This window comes from Palaemon carinicauda, chromosome 4, assembly GCF_036898095.1.
Source record: "Palaemon carinicauda isolate YSFRI2023 chromosome 4, ASM3689809v2, whole genome shotgun sequence".
Taxonomy (NCBI): domain Eukaryota; kingdom Metazoa; phylum Arthropoda; class Malacostraca; order Decapoda; family Palaemonidae; genus Palaemon; species Palaemon carinicauda.
The window spans coordinates 176,309,691-176,333,367 of NC_090728.1; the positions used below are offsets into that span (position 1 = coordinate 176,309,691).

The following is a 23,677-nucleotide window of genomic DNA, read 5'->3' on the forward strand; positions in this document are numbered from 1 at the left end:
AGAATGTTTGCAGCAGACTTTGGGCCCTGTGGGGTCAGCCAACCATAGATCTGTTCACTACCTCGATAACCTAGAGACTCCTGTTGTATTGTTCTCCGATTCCAGACCCAGCAGCAGTTCACGTGGATGCTTTTCTGCTGGATTGGTTCCATCTCGACCTGTATGCATTCCCGCCGTTCAAGATTGTCAACAGGGTACTTCAGAAGTTCTCCTCTCACAAAGGGACACGGCTGACGTTGGTTGGCTCCGCTCTGGCCCGCGAGAGAATGGTTCTTAGAGGTACTGCAATGGCTGGTCGACTTTCCCAGGACTCTTCCTCTAGGAGTGAACCTTCTAAGTCTACCTCACGTAAAGAAGGTACACCCAATCCTCCACGCTCTTCGTCTGACTGCCTTCAGACTTTCGAAAGACTCTCAAGAGCTAGGGGCTTTTCGAAGGAGGCAGCCAGAGCGATTGCCAAAGCAAGGAGAACATCCACTCTCAGAATCTATCAGTCTATAGGGGAAGTCTTCCGTAGCTGGTACAAGACCAATGCAGTTTCCTCAACCAGTACCACTGTAACCCAGATTGCTGACTTCCTGTTATATCTAAGGAAAGTAAGATCCCTTTCAGCTCCTACGATCAAGGGTTACAGAAGTATGTTGGCAGCGGTTTTCCGCCACAGAGGCTTGGATCTTTCCACCAACAAAGATCTACAGGACCTCCCTAGGTCTTTTGAGACCTCAAAGGAACGTCGGTTGTCCACTCCAGGCTGGAATCTAGACGTGGTCCTAAGGTTCCTTATGTCATCAAGATTTGAACCTCTCCAATCAGCCTCTTTTTAGGACCTCACATTAAAAACTCTTTTCCTCGTGTGCTTGACAACAGCTAAAAGAGTAAGTGAGATCCACGCCTTCAGCAGGATCATTGTTTTCACATCTGAAACGGCTACATGTTCCTTGCAGCTCGGTTTTTGCTAAACGAGCTTCCTTCACGTCCTTGGCCTAAGTCGTTCGAGATCCCAAGCCTGTCCAACTTGGTGGGGAATGATCTGAAGAGAGTACTTGCCCAGTTAGAGCTCTTAGGTACTTTCTAAAAAGGTCTTAACCTTTACAAGGACAATCAGAAGCCTTATAGTGTGCTATCAAGAAACCTTCTTTTCCAAGTTCTAAGAACTCAGTTTCTTACTATTCAGGCTTCTGATTAGAGAAACACATTCTCATCTGAAGGAAGAAGACCTTGCTTTGCTGAAGGTAAGGACACATGAAGTGGGAGCTGTGGCTACTTCAGTGGCCTTCAAACAGAGCCATTCTCTGCAGAGTGTTATGGATGCAACCTATTGGAGAAGCAAGCCAGTGTTCGCATCATTCTATCTCAAAGATGTCCAGTCTCTTTACGAGTACTGCTACACCCTGGGACCATTCGTAGCAACGAATGCAGTAGTAGGCGAGGGCTCAGCCACTACATTCCCATAATCCCATAACCTTTTAACCTTTCTCTTGAATACTTTTTATGGGTTGTACGGTCGGCTAAGAAGCCTTCCACATCCTTGTTGATTTGGCGGGTGGTCAATTCTTTCTTGAGAAGCGCCGAGGTTAAAGGTTGTGATGAGGTCCTTTAGTATGGGTTGCAGCCCTGTATACTTTAGCACCTTTGAGTTGATTCAGCCTCCCAAGAGGAACGCTGCGCTCAGTAAGGAAGACGATCTTATTAAAGGCAGAGTAACGGTTCAAGTCGACTTCCTTACCAGGTACTTATTATTTCATTGTTATTGTGGATAACTGATTATATGAAATACGGGATACTTAGCTATCCTTTAATCTTGTACACTGGTTTTCACCCACCCCCCTGGGTGTGAATCAGCTACATGATTATCGGGTAAGTTTAATATTGAAAAATGTTATTTTTATTAGTAAAATAAATTTTTGAATATACTTACCCGATAATCATGATTTAATCGACCCTCCCTTCCTCCCCATAGAGAACCAGTGGACCGAGGAATAATTGAGGAGGTGTCAACAAGAAGTACTTGAGTACCTGGCCACAGGTGGCGCTGGTAAGTACACCCCCTTCTAGTATTGTGATAGCTGGCGTATCCCTCCATAGAATTCTGTCGGGCAACGGAGTTGACAGCTACATGATTATCGGGTAAGTATATTCAAAAATTTATTTTACTAATAAAAATAACATTTTTAAATTCTATTTTAAAGGAACTCTTTATTTGAAAAACCTTTCAGTTTTTTCCTTTAGTCAAATAACATGTTTTTTTGACGAAATATAATTGGGCTCTTCTCTTAGGTGCGAAATCAAGAGAGAAGGAGAGAGAGAGATAGAGACGGAGGGAGAGAGAGGAGAGAAAACGTTCCTTTCAAGCGGGTAACGTTGTTCTCGAGTTACTCTTGTCCCTAGTCGCTGTACGGGGAGGAAGGATAAAACTTTTTTAGTTTTTTATTCTCGTCCCCAGGCTATGTGCGGTGAGAGATTGAAAACGTAGTTATATGAACTAGTGTTTAGTCTCTTTCCCAGCCACTGATTTTTTTTTTTATCTTAAAATATGTTTTCTGTTTTTTGCTGGTATTAATGAGCTTGCATTATACGATTGATTTCGCAATTACTACCTTTTAATGAAGGGTAGAATTGCGTGTTTCAGGTAGAAATAAGTGCAAAACAGAAAATCGAAGTGATAAAGTGATATGCGCAAAGTGTTACAGTGTTGCGTCCGAGGCGCAAAGTGTTACAGTGTTGCGTCCGAGGCGCAAAGTGTTACAGTGTTGCGTCCGAGGGTTCGTCTGTTCGTGCCTGTCGTTCACCTAGTCCGGGACCTCTTACATGCTCCCAAGCCCAGGGGAGAAGTAATGTCAAACGACTTATGGGTTCGAGAGGCCTTGACCAACGAACAGACGTTTTCCCTCTATGGTATCGGGTGTATCTTACCAAGATCTCCCCTACCATAAGACGAGAGAGACGTTGCTTCTCCTCGTCATCCGAAGGCTTTTCGCATAAGAAACCTGTCACAAGGTTTCGAAGCCCTTAAGCGAAAGTCAGTCCTTTCAGGACAGGTCCAGCGTCCTGGTTACAACCATTAGGACAGCTCTGACCCTATGCAGTCATCGGATAACTGCTCGCCGCCTAACAAAAGCGTAACACAGACTCCGAGAGTCTTTTTTTTTGTAGGCAAAGTGTTGCGGTCACAGACGTTACCCTCGTCTCTTACCACAACCATTTCCGTTGATCCTTAATGGGTTGTGTGGCAAGACATGCAGTATATGCTTGCCTCCCCAATGGAAGACTATTCTGCCGATTAGTCCGTTGAGTCTAGCCGTTTATCTCATCGATATCCTGGCTTTTAGCCAACCTAACGTTCCTTTGTGCTTACTGTTGACGTTGGCGTAGCTTAGTCACGTCAGTCAGGTTGTTTAGAACCACACTCGATGCGGTCTCGTGTGGTTTTTCAGCCGCATTTGGACGTTAGGCCACTTGCTGATGCTCCTGTTGACGTTCAAGACGTTCACTAACAATCGGAGTTGACTTGTTTTGACGCTGTGCGTCAACCTCCGCATTCTAGAGTTGTTTTGACTGCTCAGTCTAGGCAGTCAAAGCAGTCTCGAGTGGACGCTGTGCGTCCTCACGCACCTGTTGTGGTTGACAGTTCAGTTGTTGACAGTTCACAGACTGTCAAGCAGTTACATGACGTTGCGTTCTGGTCCGCTACTAATGCACCAGTGAGTGTGGACTCTGCTTGTAAAGCATTGCCACCACGGTAGGTCTCTCCCTTGCTTGAGACTCAGCTTTTATCGGACAAGGTTCCTGTAGATGAGGAAGTTGCTGTTCTCCCTCCTACTGATATTCCCTTGAGGACTCTGTCAGATGGAGAGGAGCCTAAAGCTGCTTAGCCTCCTATGGACTTTAATTAAATCATGATGATTTTTTTAAGGATCTTTGTCCGGATCTTTTTGTAACTGCTGCTCCTCGTTCGCCTAAACGTCAGAGCTTACACTAGGCCTAGCTACTTCGAAGCCGTTGTTTTTAAGCTAGTGCTCTCTCGCTCTCCTAGAGAGCGTTACGTTGGCTAGGCGACTGGTTTTTCACCAGGAGGAGTTTGGGGGATACAGCCTTTGCTTTCCCTTCTTTTAAACTGGTTTATAGAGCGAGAGTCTGATATGACACGAGAGAAGTTCTCGGCTTGGGAGTTCATGCCTCTGCCCAGATAGACTTCTCAATTCTCGTAGACTCTCCCTGGCGCCTGGCCAGGAGACGCTCCAAGTTGTTTACAGGTCAACTTCTCAGCTGTTTTCGAGCCTTTGAAGTTTTGCTGTACAATTAGGTCACGCATAACAAGGCTTTCAGGGATGGTAAACGGTACCGCCTCAGTCGCTAACCCCGTCTGTTGCCGCACCTGCTCCCGTAGACCCTAAATGAGCTTTGCTGCAAGACATACAGTCCAAGCTTGCTTCCTTGATAGAGGACTTTAATGCGGAGAAGGTTGCTACCGAACCTTCTGGCCAACAACCTTCCAACCGGTCGGGTGTGCGCCCTGTTGACGCTGAGGTAACCTACTCGCGTCTGCCAGTTGAGGTGGTTCCTCCACCGATGCGACCCAGTGTGGGTTGCCAGCCGCACGTTGACGTTAAGCGACGCTCGGAGGTGGTTGTTGACGTTCAGGACGTTCAACAACCAGCAGAGGTGACTTGTTTTGACGCAGTGCGTCAACCTCAGCAACCCGGTAGGGTGTTGACTGCACAACCCAGACGGTCTAGACAGTCTCGGGTTGACGCTGTGCTTCCTCGCGCACCCATGGTTGTTGACAGTTCACAGACTGTGCAGCAGTTCCATGATATTGCGTCCGGCTCCGTCACGCATCCACCAGTGCGACCGGACTCAGCGAGTCAGACGTTGCCCACTCCGTTGCCGTTTCCTCATCAGTTTTCGGATGAGGAACCCTCTGATGAGGACGTTGCTGAACAACAAGACGATCAGCCCCCAGAATAGATCAAGCCCTGCTATCCATCCAGAAGATGCTGAAGAAGGAACGATGTTCAGTCAGGAAGTGGATGAGTCTGATAGGGACGCTATCATCCCTGGAACAGTTAGTGTCATTAGGAAGACTACACCTCCGTCCTCTTCAATATCACCTAGCATTTCACTGGAAAAAGGACAAGACGCTAGAAGCGGTCTCGATCCCCGTTTCCGAGAAGATGAAGTCTTGCCTGACATGGTGGAAGGACAGTATCAGCCTCAGAGAGGGTCTGCCCCTGGCTGTTCAGACTCCCAACCACGTTCTCTTCTCGGACGCATCGGACGTAGGCTGGGGCGCGACATTAGACGGTCGGGAATGCTCGGGAATATGGAACTCGAGTCAAAGGACAATGCATATCAACTGCAAGGAGCTACTGGCAGTTCATCTGGCCTTGAAAAGCTTCAAGTCTCTCCTTCAAGGCAAAGTGGTGGAGGTGAACTCGGACAACACCACGGCTTTGGCGTACATCTCCAAACAAGGAGGGACCCACTCACTGACGTTGTACGAGATCGCAAGGGACCTCCTCACCTGGTCAAAAGGTCTAAACATTTCGCTAGTAACGAGGTTCATCCAAGGCAACTTGAATGTCATGGCAGATTGTCTCAGTCGGAAGGGACAAATCATTCCAACAGAATGGACCCTCCACAAGGATGTATGCAAGAGACTTTGGGCCACCTGGGGCCAGCCAACCATAGATCTCTTCGCAACCTCGACGACCAAGAGGCTCCCAATATATTGCTCACCAATCCCGGACCCAGCAGCAGTTCATATAGATGCCTTTCTCCTAGATTGGTCACATCTAGACCTATAGGGACAAGGTTGACGCTAGTTGCTCCCCTCTGGCCCGCCAGAGATGGTTCACCGAGGTACTTCGATGGCTAGTAGACGTTCCCAGAACTCTTCCTCTAAGGGTGGACCTTCTACGTCAGCCGCACGTAAAGAAGGTACACCAAGGCCTCCACGCTCTTTGTCTGACTGCCTTCAGACTATCGAAAGACTCTCGAGAGCTAGAGGCTTTTCGAAGGAGGCAGCCAGAGCGATTGCTAGAGCAAGGAGAACATCCACCCTTAGAGTCTACCAATCGAAGTGGGAAGTCTTCCGAAACTGGTGCAAGTCAGTATCTGTATCCTCGACCAGTACCTCTGTAACCCAAATAGCTGACTTCCTCTTATACCTGAGGAAAGAACGATCTCTTTCAGCTCCCACTATCAAGGGTTACAGAAGCATGTTGGCATCAGTCTTCCATCACAGAGGCTTAGATCTGTCCAACAATAAAGATCTACAGGACCTCCTTAAGTCTTTTGAGACCACGAAGGAGCGTCGTTCGGTTACACCTGGTTGGAATTTAGACGTGGTACTAAGATTCCTCATGTCAAACAGGTTCGAGCCGCTACAATCAGCCTCCCTAAAAGATCTCACCTTAAAGACTCTTTTCCTGGTATGCTTAGCCACAGCTAAAAGAGTCAGTGAGATTCATGCCTTCAGCAAGAACATCGGATTTTCATCTGAAACGGCTACATGTTCTCTACAACTTGGTTTTCTAGCCAAAACGAGCTGCCTTCTCGACCTTGGCCGAAATCGTTCGATATTCCAAGCTAATCGAATATGGTTGGAAATGAACTAGAAAGAGTCTTATGCCCTGTGAGAGCTCTTAAGTTCTATTTAAAACGAACTAAACCTTTACGAGGCCTGTCTGAAGCTTTATGGTGTTCAGTTAAGAAACCATCTTTGCCTATGTCAAAGAATGCTTTATCCTATTTTATCAGACTGTTAATACGAGAAGCTCATTCCCATCTGAGTGAGGAAGACCAAGCTTTGCTGAAGGTAAGGACACACGAAGTTAGAGCTGTCGCAACTTCCGTGGCCTTTAAACAAAATAGATCTCTGCGAAGTATAATGGACGCAACCTATTGGAGAAGCAAGTCAGTGTTCGCGTCTTTTTATCTTAAGGATGTCCAGTCTCTTTACGAGGACTGCTACACTCTGGGACCATTCGTAGCAGCGAGTGCAGTAGTGGGTGAGGGCTCAACCACTACAATTCCCTAATTCCATAACCTTTTTAATCTTTCTCTTGAAATGTTTTTATTGTTGTTTTTGGGTTGTCCGGAAGGCTAAGAAGCCTTTCGCATCCCGGTTGATTTGGCGGGTGGTCAAAGTCATTTCTTGAGAAGCGCCTAGATTAGGGGTTTTGATGAGGTCCTGTTGTATGGGTTGCAACCCTTGATACTTCAGATCCTAGGGGTCGATCAGCATCCTAAGAGGATCGCGAGGCTCCGTAAGGAAGACGTACTTAAAAAGGCAGAGTAATTGTTCAAGTCGACTTCCTTACCAGGTACCTATTTATTTTGTTTTTGTTATTTTGATAACTTCTAAAATGAAATAAAAATTCTTAGCTCATAATAATGTAAACATATTTTGCTGGTCTCTACCCACCCCCCTGGGTGTGAATCAGCTATTATAATCACCGGCTAAGTTAAATATTGAAAAATGTTATTTTGATAATAAAATAAATTTTTTAATATACTTACCCGGTGATTATAAATTAAAGGACCCTCCCTTCCTCCCCAATAGAGACGTAGTGGGACGAGGAGAAAATTGAGTTCTTTGTTTACATTGAGTACTGGGTATCTGGACGACAGATGGCGCTGTTAGGCACACCCGCAACCTGTGTAGCGATCGCTGGCAAATTTTACCTTAGAGTTTTCTGTCGAGCAACAGAGTTGCAGCTATTATAATCACCGGGTAAGTATATTCAAAAATTTATTTTATTATCAAAATAACATATTTTTGTTTCAGACATTTATGTATAACTATCATATTCCCCACTATCATTTGAAAATTGCTTCCATCAAATTTATTAAAAACTTTAAAATGTTTTACCTAAATACTATATTGGATATCATGTATCAATAATGATGATGCTTACAGAGCTACTATTGCTCTTGCTAAATGTTTATGCCAGAAAATGTTTTGTTCAAAATCTATTTTATCCCCACAGGGATGATGGAGGTGATTGGGATTCAGAGTGTGAGGGTGATGCGGCTATTGCCTCGTCTGTGTCGTTGTATGTTGCCGGTCGTTATTCTCCTCGCTTGTTGGCAGGAAATAAACTGGAACCAGGTACTGTGGTTTTCAATGAAGCTGAAGACGAGCAGAGGCTGGCCTGGGCTCGGCAGCGTGTAGTTGGTGCTGGCCAGGTCGTAGAGAGTGTTTTGACGACAGAGGAAAAGGTCATGCAGCGTGAGGCTCAGAGGGCAATGACAAGGTAAGTTATGCTTATTCTATCAAACACTTGGAGTGGAAGTTTTCTTAATTTGAACCATTGATAGTTGTGCAGTCAGAGAGTGCAGTATATAAATATTTTTTCAAGTATAAGTGTTTATCATTAGCTGAACTTATGTTGCATCTTTTTAGTATATACTGTACTTTACTTTTATTTAGCTTTTAAGTAATGTACAGTAATCTTAACTTCAGTAAATTTAGGATGATAAAGGTCACGTTATTGTTCCTCAGTTTCAACTTTGGGCAAATGGTAAGAAAGCTTCATCCAATGAAAATAGATGATTTTTCATGACCTTTCTTGTACCAGATTCTTTTAAGATAAGCAGGGATTAATCTAAAGTATTTTTTTTCCTTTGTTTATAACTGGGCTTTCAAGATAATGAAGTATTTACCCTTATTTTACCTTTTAATAAACCATGTTTTACTACTACTAGTAGTACTACTGTTGTAGTATTTGTAGTGCTGTAAGTGTTCAAAGTAAATGTAAAGGTTTGGACAAATCCTGAGTGCATAAAATTAATATGCTTCCAAGCTTCTTAAGACTTGGGTATGGTTAGTCATAAAAGGTCAGCAAAGTTACCTAATTATGCTTTGGAAGTACAGCAATTGATTGATAATTCCATGAAAATCCATATTTCCCATATTGGCACAATGCTCATGGTCACTTACTTTTTTTTCAATTACAATTATCAAATTCTATGACTGAATTGTTGTTATTAAATGGTCCTTGAATGGCACATTGTAGAAAGTACATACATACATCTACCAAGGCACTTCCCCCAATTTTGGGGGAAGCCGACATCAAACAAATGAAACAAAATAGGGGACCTCTCCTCTCTACGTTCCTCCCAGCCTGACAAGGGACTCAACCGAGTTCGGCTGGTACTGCTAAGGTGCCACAACCCACCCTCCCCCGTTATCCACCACAGATGAAGCTTCATAACGCTGAATCCCCTACTACTGCTACCTCCGCGGTCATCCAGGTCACCGGAGGAAGCAGCAGGGCCTACCGGAACTGCGTCACAATCGCTCGTCATTCATTCCTATTTCTAGCACGCTCTCTTGCCTCTCTCACATCTATCCTCCTATCACCCAGAGCTTTCTTCACTGCATCCATCCACCCAAACCTTGGCCTTCCTCTTGTACTTCTCCCATCAACTCTTGCATTCATCACCTTCTTTAGCAGACAGCTATTTTCCATTCTCTCAACATGGCCAAACCACCTCAACACATTCATATCCACTTTAGCTGCTAACTCATTTCTCAAACCCGTTCTCACCCTCACCATTTCATTCCTAACCCTATCTACTCGAGATACTCCAGCCATACTCCTTAGACACTTCATCTCAAACACATCCAATTTCTGTCTCTCCATCACTTTCATTCCCCACAACTCCAATCCATACATCACAGTTGGTACAATCACTTTCTCATACAGAACTCTTTACATTCATGCCCAACCCTCTATTTTTTACTACTCCCTTAACTGCCCCCAACACTTTGCATCCTTCATTCACTCTCTGACGTACATCTGCTTCCACTCCACTATTTGCTGCAACAACAGACCCCAAGTACTTAAACTGATCCACCTACTCAAGTAACTCTCCATTCAACATGACATTCAACCTCGCACCACCTTCCCTTCCCGAACATCTCATAACCTTACTCTTACCCACATTAACTCTCAACTTCCTTCTCTCACACACCCTTTCAAATTCTGTCACTAATCGTCCAAGCTTCTCTTCCTCGTTTGCAACCATTGCAGTATCATCCGCAAACAACAACTGATTCACCTCCCATTCATGGTCATTCTCTTCTACCAGTTTCAATCCTCGTCCAAGCACTCGAGCATATATAGTACTTAACATAATAAAGTGGTTTTCAACTCCTTTTTGTCTTTGCTTCATATACATTTCATTTAGTTTGTTTTTTTTACTAAGTGTTTCCAGCATCTTTAATTTTACCTAATTCCTTTTGTCTTTGCTTCATATACATTTCATTTATTTTTTTTTTTACTAAGTGTTTCCAGCATCTTTAATTTTACCTAATTCCAATTTTTACATATGACTGGAAAAAAAAATTTTGGGCAATCCATAATTAAGTCTAGAAATTTAATTTGTTGGTCTTCTTAAGCTACTTATAATACTTAATAAGTGAATATAGTGACGATTATGCAGTGGAATTTGGGCTTTGTTGAGACTACCACATTTTAATTAATATTTTCTAAAATAATGTACAAGAAACCTCAAAATCTTAAGAATATTCTCTATTATCTGATAAATTATAGGCCAAATACCTGTGAATTGTATACCTCAATCCCCAGTGGGTGTCATTGTTTGAAATTAAACCAACTTTTCAATGTAAATCCTTACTTATTAGTATACATTGTATTTTATCATTTCAGCTCTAACAATTTTGCTTTATTTTCTTACAGTGATGAAGTACAGTTCAGCGTTGAAGCTAAGCTTGACACCCAGCATTACCTATGGTCAGATAAATATCGCCCACGTAAACCGCGTTATTTCAACAGAGTCCACACAGGGTTTGAATGGAATAAGTACAATCAGACACATTATGACATGGATAATCCTCCTCCAAAGATTGTTCAAGGTTACAAGTTTAATATATTCTACCCAGATCTCATAGAAAAATCTAAAACACCTCAGTATGAGCTCATTCCATGTAGTGATAATAAAGACTTTGCACTTCTTAAATTCACGTCTGGCCCTCCTTACGAAGACATTGCTTTCAAGATCGTCAACCGTGAGTGGGAATATTCCTATAAGAGAGGGTTTAGATGCCAGTTTCATAACAATATTTTCCAGCTTTGGTTCCACTTCAAACGATATCGCTACAGAAGATAATGTAACTTTTATCCTATTTCTTTGTGTATGAATATGTGGAGACTTTCACAAGTAAATTCGATTTTCAGGTATGAATAGGGTGTTTGTTAAGGTTATTCAAGAAAATCAAACAAAGAAGACTCCAGTATATATGTATATTCAAGAAAAGTGCTCCAACATCACTCGTAGAACACATAAAAATAGATTTTAAATTTCTAATTCATAACCTCGAATTTTTTGTACAATAATTATATTGTAGACATATGAAGTCAGACTAGAGCTTAATCTAGTTTTATGGGTTTTGTAATTAAAGATTTATTAAATTATATGACTTTTATTGCTACAGATGGATAAAAAAAAAAGGATTTTATATTTGTGTCTTTTGTAACACATTTCACTGTAAGGGTAGTTTTAATTGAGAAATCTATTTAGATAAATGTGCAAGAGTAAGTGACACATACAGTAGTTTTGTTATTTCTTATTCAGTTTTTCTCAAATGAATTTATAAATCAAAACAGATTACCTATTTGACATTTTGGTACAATTGAAATATTCTCGATAGAACATCCTTAGAATTTATATGTAGCGTCAAAATTTCTGCATTGTTAAATCAAAGCAAGCTAATACACTGCTGAATCCTTTGTTGACCAAGTTTCAAGTTTGTTGCTTTATATTTAAGTATTTATATGCTATAAAAATATGAGTTGCAGCCTTTGGAATTTGGTTTTACTTAATTTTGTTAAAAAGTTTAGTCATTCTTGTCACTGGATAAGGTATGGATACATGATTACTGTATTATTTAAATAAGATTAATGAAGGCTTTTCTCCTACTGAAGTTGTGTTGATTTGCCATTTTGATTTAGTCTTTTTGTAGGCTAAATATCTAAAAAAAAAAAAAAAATTGATACAGTACTTTTAATTTACTTTTGTAAAGAGTTTAATTACATAGTGATTGCAACAAAATAAGCTCAAATATGCACTAAATATTTTTTTTCTTACTATTATTGTGAGATTAAAGGTGTTTTATGGTAGCAGGGACACTGATCCTTCAAACAGCCAAAACTGAAAGGCAACTCGTGATGTTGCCTTTACAGATCATTATTGTTCATCTGGAAGTTCCAATTCACAGTGTGGTGTATAGAACCATATACTGTAATGTAATTGTGAAAGCATACTCCAGATATCCACACAGGACTGGAATGTAAATTAAAGTTAAAAACCTATACTTGTATCTGTTTTCAGCAATAGTAATAACCATATTCAAGTAAACCAGTAGAAAAACTGAATGAAAGTCACCAAAACAAAATTAGGATTAAAACCTTTGATATCTGTGAATCATTTGTTTCAAAACATTATAGGGGAAAAACAATCCATGCGCTTACACCTGTTCCATTAAGTATTCTCTACTAGATTTAACTTAAATGAAAGTCCAATAAGGGTGAATATACCCAATCATAGGAACAAAAGATAGAAATTGTATCGCACTAACATCAAAAACTAAATAATACTGTTTTACTACATTGATTGCATAATATCTTTAAATTGAATGGCTTTCATTATTTCAGTTTAAGGAAATTTATATAAACACTCTGCCCAGATGTCCATAGAGTGGTCAGTGATCAGCAGTATGCTGAATTCTGTGAAGGATAGTGCTGTCGGTTCACCACATTGGAATGTAAAAAAGGTTTTTGTAACATCCTTTCATGCCCTCACTGTACCCACTTTTTAGCTTTCTACTTTATGCCATTCCACGTCATGTTTGCTATTTTGCTTTCCAGCCTAACAGCACAACTTCTGCCCGTAAAACGTTCGTAGCCCATAAGAGAGAAGTAATTGGAAATTCAATTTCTTATGGAAAAGAAGTTTGTGATGACCTCTCAGTAAGATGGACTATTGAGTTAGAAGGAAAAAATCGAATGTGCGGTTGACTAAAGTTGAGATGAAAAGAGCGTAAATTCCTGTCAAGTGCCAATCGAAAAATTAAAGAAAAACCTTTCCGAGTTACTTGTGAGTCTATGACCAAAAATATATTTCTAAATTTTAGTTGAAGATTGATATCTTTAGGATACAGATCTAGATGTTCAGTGTATTTCATATATTCATCACAAATTTTCACACATACTTCATCGATGTTTTTTGGTAGATTATTAAATTGGGGTATTCTTATGGTCTATACTATTATTATTATTAGCTAAGCTACAACCCTAGTTGGAAAAGCAAGATGCTATACCCAATAGCTCCAAAAGGGAAAAATAGGAAAGTGAGGAAAGGTAACAGGGAAAAATAAAATATTTTAAGAACAACTACACCACCAAAGTAAATATATCCTATTTAAACTATAAAAACTAACAAAACAAGAGGGAGAGAAATGAGACATTGGTTACCTGTTAAGGCTAGAATTGAATTTAAGATTTGCTTGTTGACTCAAAGCACTTACAAGTGATAAGCCTAAATATCTCCGTGATTGCTTGGTCCCCTACCCTCAAGCTACCAGCGCTGCTGAAAGAGTTAGACATGCCGATGACCCACATAGACTATTTGAAATCAGTGTGAATCATGCAATAGGAGGAAGAATATTTAGTTATGTTGCACCGAGACTCTTCAACGACCTTCCGCTTGATGTCAAGAATAGCAAAAATGTGGCAGCTTTCAATAAAAACCTGAAAACTTATCTTTTTAGAAAGTGTTATAACAGTGACCTGAAAACTATTAAGCCTGAATACAAATGCTAGTGAAATAACTGATAAGATACAGAGCATAATATAGGGTAGGCTCCACTGTGTAGGGGTGCCAATCGTAAAAATATTTCCCAAAAATACACTAATCAAGACACGCTAATGAAATTTTCAGGCATTATTAGCACTATAATAAGGCATATCCTCTGTGAGTTTTATCATCCTATAGGGAAAATAAAGGATTTTATAAATAAAAATGTGAAAATCTGTGCCAGCGAATTAAATGTTATTTGGTGATCGGTGAGAAACTACTGTCTTGAATTGAAATTTCGTTCTATAGGCATGTTTGTTTATCCACCTGGAACTTGCACACAAAGTTTTATCAAAATCAAACAGTAAATAAGCACACAGCAAGAAAATAACGAACAATAACTTTAGTGAAAGCCAAACATATGATGGAGTGATTCCTAGAAATAAATATTCACCAAAAATTAAAATCTCGATTTAGGGACAAAACCTTCTGTGTATTTGTAGGTATTATGTCACTTGATACCCTAAAACATCTAAAAATTATATTACTTAAGGCATAAGAGCAGGACAAGCAAAGAAATACACCCCTCTCCCGAAAAAAAAAAAAACGAGAAAAAGCTATTTTTTCTGATGACACAGGGAGATGGGAGATAATCTCATAGTCACCCCTGAACTAACATATTAGAAAACGACTTCGACCAATTTTTGAGAGGTAAACTATAAAAATGACACAATTACTAATGATATTTCGGTATGGTAATTTCTTATTTTTACTATGAACATAAGGGGGGCGTTGACGACCATGAGGGGCAATATAGAGGCTGGAGATGAATTCTAGACGTATCACAGCCTTCTGATAGGCAAAAGGAAGACTTTTAGCAAATAAAAAAAAATTGGCAAAAATCAGCCCTCCAAGGGTGGAAACTACCCTTAACTGGAAAGAAATTATTTTTACACACCAAGGCCTGCCTGAACAGACTTTATTGTCTGATGGAGGGCGAGAAATAAACCCGTAAAAGTAAAGTAAAGTATAAGGACAGAGGAGAATTTGTAAAGAATAGGCCAGGCTATCCGGTGTATGTGTAGGCACAGGAAAAAATAACCGTAACCAGAGAGAAGGGTCCAATGTAGTACTGTCTGGCCAGTCAAAGGACCCCATAACTCTCTAGTGGTAGTATACTTACAAGTTTAAGATTTCATAATCATTACAATTTAATGTATGCCTTTAAAATGTGTTTTCTGTCATCGAAAGTATATTCAGTATCCAAAGAATTCTCGGGTATATTAACTCTAGAGAAGGGTTCAGCCAAGAGAGAAGGAAAAGGGTTAAAGCATCCTTATAAGGAGTTAAAGAAAAAAAACCTATGTTTTTATTTAGGAGGTAATTGATGCGCAAAAGGAAAAGAAATATAATGTAATGGAATATGCAAAATACTAAGATAAGTAGAATAGAATGCATAAGAAATTTGAAGAGGCTTCGATGCAAAGGTAAAATAACTAAAATCCAATTCGGCACAACCAGACGTTCTAAATCTTCAGAGAACAGGACACAAAATGGATATGTTGCAAAATCTTTGCAGAGAGCTAGTGGAATACATGTCTCTCTTTGAATTTGAAAGAAGAGTTTAAAAATAACGTTATAGGTTGCCGAAACAGATAAGAAATTGTACAATCTTATTTTTACGTAAAAATTGATAAAATGGAAATCACGTTTTCATTAAGACTGTTGCTTATAGTCACATGAAGCTAAGAAGCTTTGCACTTGCCGATTAATTAGTAAAGTGTCCGTAAACTTATTTTGCGGAGTAAGCAATGGGGAACCAGGACTTCAAGATAAAATTAGATAGAATTAAAACCTAGGATTTCTACTAAGAGTGTTGTTTATGGTCACAGAGGAAAAGCCTCAATTACAATACTGGGTATAGGCTTAGGCGTTTTGCACATATCCATCACTTGCTAGAGTGTCTTTGAAAAAAAAAAGTAAAGAAAAAAACAGGTTTTCTTTTTGCGAAAGACTTGGGGAGAAGCATTGCTAGACTGAATATATATATATATATATATATATACATATACATATATATATATATATATATATATATATATATATATATATATATATATATATATATATATATATATATATATATATATATATGTGTGTGTGTGTGTGTGTGTGTGTGTGTGTGTGTGTGTGTGTGTGTGTGTGTGTGTGTGTGTGTGTGAAAATGTCTGCTCCTCTGGAAAACCGAACTGTTAAACCAGTTGTTTTTATTAGATTATTTACTTGAGTATGAATAAAAAATAAATAAAGGAGCCAACATGTTACAACGATACGAGTGAGAAGACTTGATTACGAGCATTTCCTTTTCCTGCAGATTTGCACAAGAATTACTTATAAAAATGCATTTGACAACTAGTTACGGTCAGGCATAACTTAAGGTACTCTTTGTAGAGCTACTTACAATTCCAGTTAAATACGTTTTTGAGTAAACCTTCGTGGAATGAATACGTATCGAGCAATGCTGTCCCCTACTCGACCCGATTTTGTTTCGCTAAATTTCGTTGATTAAATATTCGAATAGTGGGGTTATTCTCATGGAAGTAAGCTACTAATGTAAAAAATAAAATTGCATCATGACGGATAGTTGTCTATTGTGTGGAACTTAGGGGGTGGGATGAAAAGGTGGATAAGATGTGATTTTTGTGACAAGTTCTACCATAAGAAATGTGTGTGTGTATAGACCCCAACATCAGTGATGAAGATTTAGTAAAACTGAAATGGCTTTGCATTTTGTGTGTAGATGAAGTCAAAATAGATATGATGAATTTGACGAAACTGGAGAAAGAACTTAAGAAGAGACCTCATTATAAGTGAACTTGAAGGAATAATTGCTGAATTTGGAAAATCATCTCGCTGTGCTTAATGTGGATGCAGCAAATTCCACCCAGACTACGAATCCGAAAACAAATTACCTTTCTGGAAAGGTAAATAATCTAGTGAAGAATAACATTTCAAACACTGATGGCCCCAAAATAGGAGAAATTGACATAAGATGACAAAGTTAAGGGGAAAAATATGTAATTAAATGAACAAAACCATCAACTACAGTCACTAATAGGGAATAAATAGTTTGAAATTGCACTTAAGAATGAATAATGTGAGGGAAAGTCGTACATGGGGGACGACCCGTACAGTCGCCATTGACAAAAGACTAATAGAGCTCCTAGCTCCATCCAACCAGTCCGCCATATGTTACCAACTCAGCTCCGCTGCTTGTTCCTGCCCGGTGAGATTTCTTCTTTTTGATGGTTTTCATGTAGTATTTTGTGTTACCAATATAGGGTCCCAAGTGCGTGAATATATTGTGATTGTTTTAGTTATACATTGATTAGTGATAAAGGCCATATTAATATGATTTTGAGGGATAAAAGTGAGGAAACCATAGAAAGTGTTGTCGTGAGAAGTGCTTTAAGAAAAGTTTGTTGTGGGCCCCGAACCTTTAAATGTACGGCTCGCCCCCGATTTTTTGATTTGTTTATTGTTTTAATATCTTTTATTTTACAATACCTAATTACAAATTCTTCTTTTCCAGACTACTCTCAACCTTCATCCACCGTCATGCCTCGCAAATTTGTCTCCCAGGGGAAGCTCACAGTTGACAGGAAACCCCTAGAAGAGGCTTTTAAGCACCGGGTAGAGACTGGTTGCAGCCTAAGGGCTGCATGCAAGCAGTTTAATGTTAAAGTGATGACCTTGCAGGTTAATTAATGGGAAATAATTATTTGTTGATTTATTGTAAGCTAACATAGCATATCCTAGCATATTTTATGCTAATTAGTTGCATGGTAATCAAATTTGATACAAATCGATTCAAAAACTTTAATTTGTGTTAAAGCTAAGGTTTCTTTGGTAAAGAAGCCGTATGTGGTATTATCTTGAAATAAAATAGAAGTACACATTGAAAAAGTAAGAATCTTACAGCAAAATCCTATCTAAGCCATTTTCTACATGACTTAAGGCTAATGGTTTTGTTTTAGGTTAAGGCTTAATTAGTTGTGACTGTAGCCTAATGCTTTGTTTTGTTAGCAGGATGCCTTCAATAGGTCAAAGAAATTTTCCGATGGCAAGACTTTTGTGCCCATACAACAGAACTCCCAGAGGGTCTTCAGCTTAGAACAGGAGGACCACCTCTCTGCATATGCTATCAAGATAGTGAAGAGGTTATATGGCCTTCCTACGACGGAATTTCGTAGGATGGTCTATACCTACGCTGTAGCTTGTGGCAGCAAGTCGATTCCTCCAGCCTGGGAGGAAGAGAAGATGGCAACCAGGGACTGGTATTATGCCTTCATGTCTCGTCATCCCGAGCTCAAGTTGAAGACATCCATTACCCGGGCCACAGCCTTCAATAAGGTTAGTGTGGACTGTTTTTTCAGGGCGTATACCGAGGCAATGGAAAAGTACTGCGTCAGTCCCGACAAGATCTACAACTTGGACGAGACAAGCTTGTCGACTGTGCTGAAGTCGGTAAAGGTTGTGTGGGAGAGCAGAGAGGCCAGCCTGTTGCATCTCAGGTTTCTCAAGAACGAGGTGCCACCATGACTTTTGTTGGAATTGTAAATGATGCAGGACATTACATCCCTCCAGTTTTTTATAATCCCCATACGAGGTTAACTTCCAAAGGAAATTATGTAAATTTTGCTAATGAAAAGATCAAAGATGCCTAAACAAGGCACTGTACTTGTATCCACAAGACCGAAGACCCATATAGGCTCCCGGGTCCTTGTCCTCTATGGTACTTGGCCTTATGCGAAAAGCATGATTCGTCAATTTGAACAACCATTCCTGCACCACTAAGGTTAATGGGATTTTTTTTCGAAGAATTCACGGGAAAAAATAAATGTTTACTACTGTTACTTTTGAAATATTTAATAAATTTGTAGCCTGAGTAACACTTATATCTTCACACCAATAGAGTATTGCTTCTATCTGTAGTGACAATCTTGATCGGAAAAAGAAAGATTCTTTACGAATTGATGTGCTTTGTATTTTGCAGTCTTTTTGTTGACATTTCCATACGTATTTATCTTGTATTGATGAGCATCCTGTCCAGTTCATTGCAGTCTTACACTTGCTACAATTCATTTCAATCCTCAATAATCCATGATCCTTCATCCAGTTTATAACTGGCACTGGGTCTTTACCTATAAGTGGTTTTATAATATCCTGGTATGTTGCACGAGCCATACTTGAAGGTTGTGCTCTTAACAAATATATGCGGAGAACTAAACTATATTCGAAATAAGATAACCTTCCCTCCAAGAAAAAGCTTGTTAAGAATTGTTAATTCTATAAACAAGCTTGTAAAGATTGGCCATACTTAGAATTAGCTTGTTAAGACAAACAACCCTCGGGTACTCTGGGGTTGCGGATCTTTACAACGTCCTGAAAAATATTTTGTTCAAGAAGAAAGTTGAAATTCACTCGTTCTTTAAATGCCATGATAATGTTGATTTGGCAACAAACACCTGTCATGCAGTCTGATATGCAAAATGCCCAATAATGTGTACGACAAACCGAACGTGTAAGTCTTGTAGAGAGAAGGATTCCCCTGCGTGATAGGGCCAAAGAAGCAGTTCTTAAAGTATGTTACAGTACTTCCCCCCATCGAACCCAGGAGGTCTGTTTTTTAATCAACAGTTAGTCTTTTCCATCAATAGGCACATTCATTTCTATTCACCCTATTATATACAGTTATGAGACAAAACGTTGGTTGCCACGATCGCAGGGAATATTGACATTTATTTTCTTTGTAACTTGGTCAATAAATCCACAAGGATAGAAATTAAATTTATTTCTAAGGCTTATTTTCTTTAGCACTGCGTGTTTCTGCAAATGTAATCTAAAAGTTACAAGCTTGTGGACTGGGGAAACAGTGCACATTTATTCCACATGAGTAGGTTACCTGGGATTACCTGAAGACAACGACCCCAAATAGTTCTCCTGAAGATGAAGGACCCCAACTACACTCACCTGAAGAAGAGAGACCCTGATTTTCTTCACTTGAATATAAGCGACCCCAGCTTACTGGTCTCCAATCTCCAGGTGATCCAATTTGGCTTATATCATAGTATAGAAAAAAGGAAATATCTAATATAAAAATTTATATATATATATATATATATATATATATATATATATATATATATATATATATATATATATATATATATATATATATATATATATATATATATATATATCATTTAGAACTGCTTTATCAAATATTTGTTAATAAGAACAAATTTATGCAAACAATCCATATTTAATATAAAGTATATTGTTTTGCAATTTCAGTACATAAATGATCGAACCTACCATTAAAATGCCTTTCAAACCACAAATTGCTTTAAATATGAATTTAAAAATTCTTTCTTGCATTCACGCATTGTTTTAGTCCTTGATTTATGCTTGTCCCAATAACTTAAATGGCCTGTGTGTGTACTCCTGTTTCTGTATCAGTAAAGTTACGGAATTGATTTACGGTCTGGTGCTGAAATCTTAGATGTGATTGAATATTTTAATAAGCTTTCCATTCATCACTGTATATTACTGAACCGGACAAAACAAACTTTCTGATTGGAAGTAGAGTTGCAGCATCACGTGTTTCAACTATCTTGATATATCCAATATATCCAACACCTGGCTTAATGCTATTGTCGACCATTCCAAATGTGATACAGGTATTTGCTTTTGCGTGCAAAGCAAGACTCGTCATCTTGCACAATTGTGCTAATTACCACCAAGTCTAACGGTGTTTGCCTCGAAATACTTCATGCAGATTTCTCTAAAAAACTGTAAATATCAATCATGTTTTTTTCTGAAATGTTTCGAATATTAGTCACTGTACTGTAGTCTCACCAGTAATAAATAGCCTGAATCCACTTCTGTAGTGGAAGTTTAGATTTAGCAAAGAATGAGTCCTTACAAATAGAAACTTTGCTTTTAAATTTAGAAAGCTCTTTAAATTGGCATTTCCACGCATAATTATCTTGTATAGAAGACAGTTTAGTCCAGTTCATTGAATTTCGCCACTGAATTCACTTAATTTCTCTCCTCAAAAGATCCTTTCTCTTTAACCAGTTGATAGCTGGAAGAGGACCATCTGTTGAAAGTGGCTGCACAACTTGTTTATAAACTGCACGGTCCATGAGGAATTCTTTATCACTTGGTTTTATGTTGTAGAGTAAAAACATTTAGTCTCTTTGCTATTAAAGAGAAATACGATTTTTTTCTAAGTACCGTCAAATTTAGAAAAAAAAAAAAAACACACATTTATTTGCTAACCTATAAATTAGTTTGTTAACACTTTTATTGGTTAGTCTTATTCAAGTCGTTACACTAATGATAATTAGCGTATAAACTGGCTAGTTAGCTTGTTAGAACCACTATTAAATTTAAATTCCTCACCTGAAAAAAGACTAATGTTTTCACCTGGAGATAAGCGACCGCAGCGTGTGTTGGGGTCCCCAATCTTCAAGTGATCCGCTACCTAATACAATCTTATTCATTCCATCAGTTAAAACACTAAGTCCAACGTATACCCAGTCAAAGTTGTTGCACAATTAACGTTAATAACCAATTGACATGATTCCAATAGCTCACCAAAGGCTGAAGCAACATGATTTGCTGCGTTATCGATCCAAAGATTGAAATCTCCACGGAAAACTAATTTCATTGTTGCCCTGTTAATCATTTCAGTGAACATACTGAATTCCTAAAAAAAAAAAAAAAAAAAGACACTTGAATTTTGTTCTCGGTTTGTAAGCTTATTACGATGTAAAGTTTATTTTCATATATGCAAAACTTGTTAGTTTCATCATCTTAAGGTTAGAATATCGTTTGAGAACGAATAGCCCACCACCCCCTTAACTTTCCCTCTTCCGGAATATAAAAGAAGGCATGTGTATTATTATTAGGTGCTACTATAGTGTGAGGTCTACCGCCATATGTCGCCTACCCAGGTGGAGGGTGAGGTCTACCGCATGACCAGGCACCAGCGTCCCAGAGCCCCGCACCTAACCATCGAACACGTGAACTGCTCAAATCCATCAAAAACGGGACCTGTCCACGTGACCTGCCCATATAAAAGGAAGCAAACGGAGCTCCTAAATGTCCCACACTGGCAAAAGCAATTGTCGAAAGCATAGACACACATGCACAGTTGCTTTCAACTCTACCTCCACCAAGGTAAGACCTCCTCATTCCATGCACCATCTCATCCCCTCATTGTAAGGCTCTATTCACATCACTCCCTTTCACTTCTCAACTAATCTACCACTTAAAAATCTCTCTGCAGGGACCCTAGGGAGTAAAGGGTTGGACAACCCCACCTGCACAATTTTTCTCTAATCTTCAAAAGCCTTACACCCCCACTTTTCAAACTACCACTATCCGAGAAATGATGGCCCTCTACCACTACCACCATCATCCTTACCCTATCCACATCTTTTTCTACTACTAAAAACCTTTCAAATTTCCATTAATGCAACTACCTTATAAATTTTTACAGATCACCTACGGGCCAACCAAGGGAAAGGCCCGTGCCAACAACAAGTGTTGGCTTTAATACCCCAACAACAACAACAGCTCCTAAATCAGGACGCTAAAACGATGATTCTGAAGAGAATGCAAAGTGTGTTTCGCTAGAATAAATGTATGGAAATACATGATAACTTGTTTGATGTATGGAGAGTGTATCATCGCTAGAATAAATGTATGGAAATATATGATAACCTGTTTGATGTATGAAGAGTGTATCATCGCTAGAATAAATGTATGTTTAATTTTACCTTTATTCCTTTTTTAATGTAATTAGAAATCCAATTATCTATCTAAGACATTTCTAAGATATGTTAAAATCAAGTGTTAATTGCTTAACCAAATGTATGAAATGTGTTTTATCTATGAGGAACGAATAATTCAGCAGTAGACCTCACGCTATAATACTAATGGGAGGTAAATCCCACGCTATAGTGTGGTAGACCTCACGCTATAGTAGCACCTATTATTATTATTATTATTATTATTATTATTATTATTATTATTATTATTACTAAGCTACAACCCTAGTTGGAAAGCAAGATGCTATAAACCCAAGAGTCCAACAGGGAAAAATAGCCCAGTGAAGAAAGAAAATAGATAAACTATGGGAGAGGTAATAAACAATAAAAATAGAATATTTCAAGAACAGTGGCAATGTTAAAACACATCTTTCATATTAGGGGTCATTTCAACTAAGGCTTATCAAAGTCATTTAGACATGTTTCAGATATAGCTAATAAACTCCAAATCTAAATCTTTGCAATTTCTTAAATTCACTATATGATCATTTACCTTTTTGAACTTAGCGCAATTTATTGGTTCTACGACTTGGGAGTTACATTCCTCGGTGTCATGGTCTGCATATTTCCCACGCGTTTTATCATCTGTCTTGAATTTAATGTCTTTTTCAAAATGTCCATACACCTTTGACAACAGGAGCAAGTGATCGCGTGGTGCCTATATCATCAAGGTCTATAGAATAGTACTCTATAGACCTTGTATATCACATATGATGTACGTGTCCCATCGCAGCATAACTTTGTCACCATTTTCGTGACTAGACCTCCGAACTTCAGGATCACATTTCAGCATAAATTGGGTTTTCACACCCCAACACTTTTCTTGAATCACGGACTTATCTTCTTTTCTACATTTTGAATCTTATCTAAACAAACAATTCCTTTGAATCAAAACATTATATTTACATCATCATCTTCATCACTGGTTACATTGCACATCATTATTT

At 39.0% G+C, this 23,677-nt stretch overlaps 2 protein-coding genes across 3 annotated transcripts in view; both read left to right on the forward strand.

Moving 5' to 3' along the window:
- cactin (cactin, spliceosome C complex subunit) overlaps nucleotides 1-11,447 on the forward strand; it is a 74,388-nt gene extending 62,941 nt beyond the window's left edge. For both annotated transcript variants that reach the window (XM_068372782.1, XM_068372783.1), the window contains exons 9-10: nucleotides 7,995-8,261; nucleotides 10,713-11,447. In XM_068372782.1, coding sequence (XP_068228883.1) covers nucleotides 7,995-8,261; nucleotides 10,713-11,142 — 697 coding nt within the window. In that variant the 3' untranslated portion in view covers nucleotides 11,143-11,447. The remainder of the gene's footprint in view (nucleotides 1-7,994; nucleotides 8,262-10,712) is intronic.
- Nucleotides 11,448-17,005: 5,558 nt separating this feature from the next.
- LOC137639211 (uncharacterized) lies at nucleotides 17,006-18,696 on the forward strand. The gene is made up of 3 exons (XM_068371504.1): nucleotides 17,006-17,113; nucleotides 17,420-17,586; nucleotides 17,917-18,696. The coding sequence occupies exons 1-3, from the start codon at nucleotides 17,077-17,079 to the stop codon at nucleotides 18,427-18,429; spliced, it is 717 nt and encodes a 238-aa protein (XP_068227605.1). The 5' UTR covers nucleotides 17,006-17,076; the 3' UTR covers nucleotides 18,430-18,696.
- Nucleotides 18,697-23,677: the final 4,981 nt, after the last annotated feature.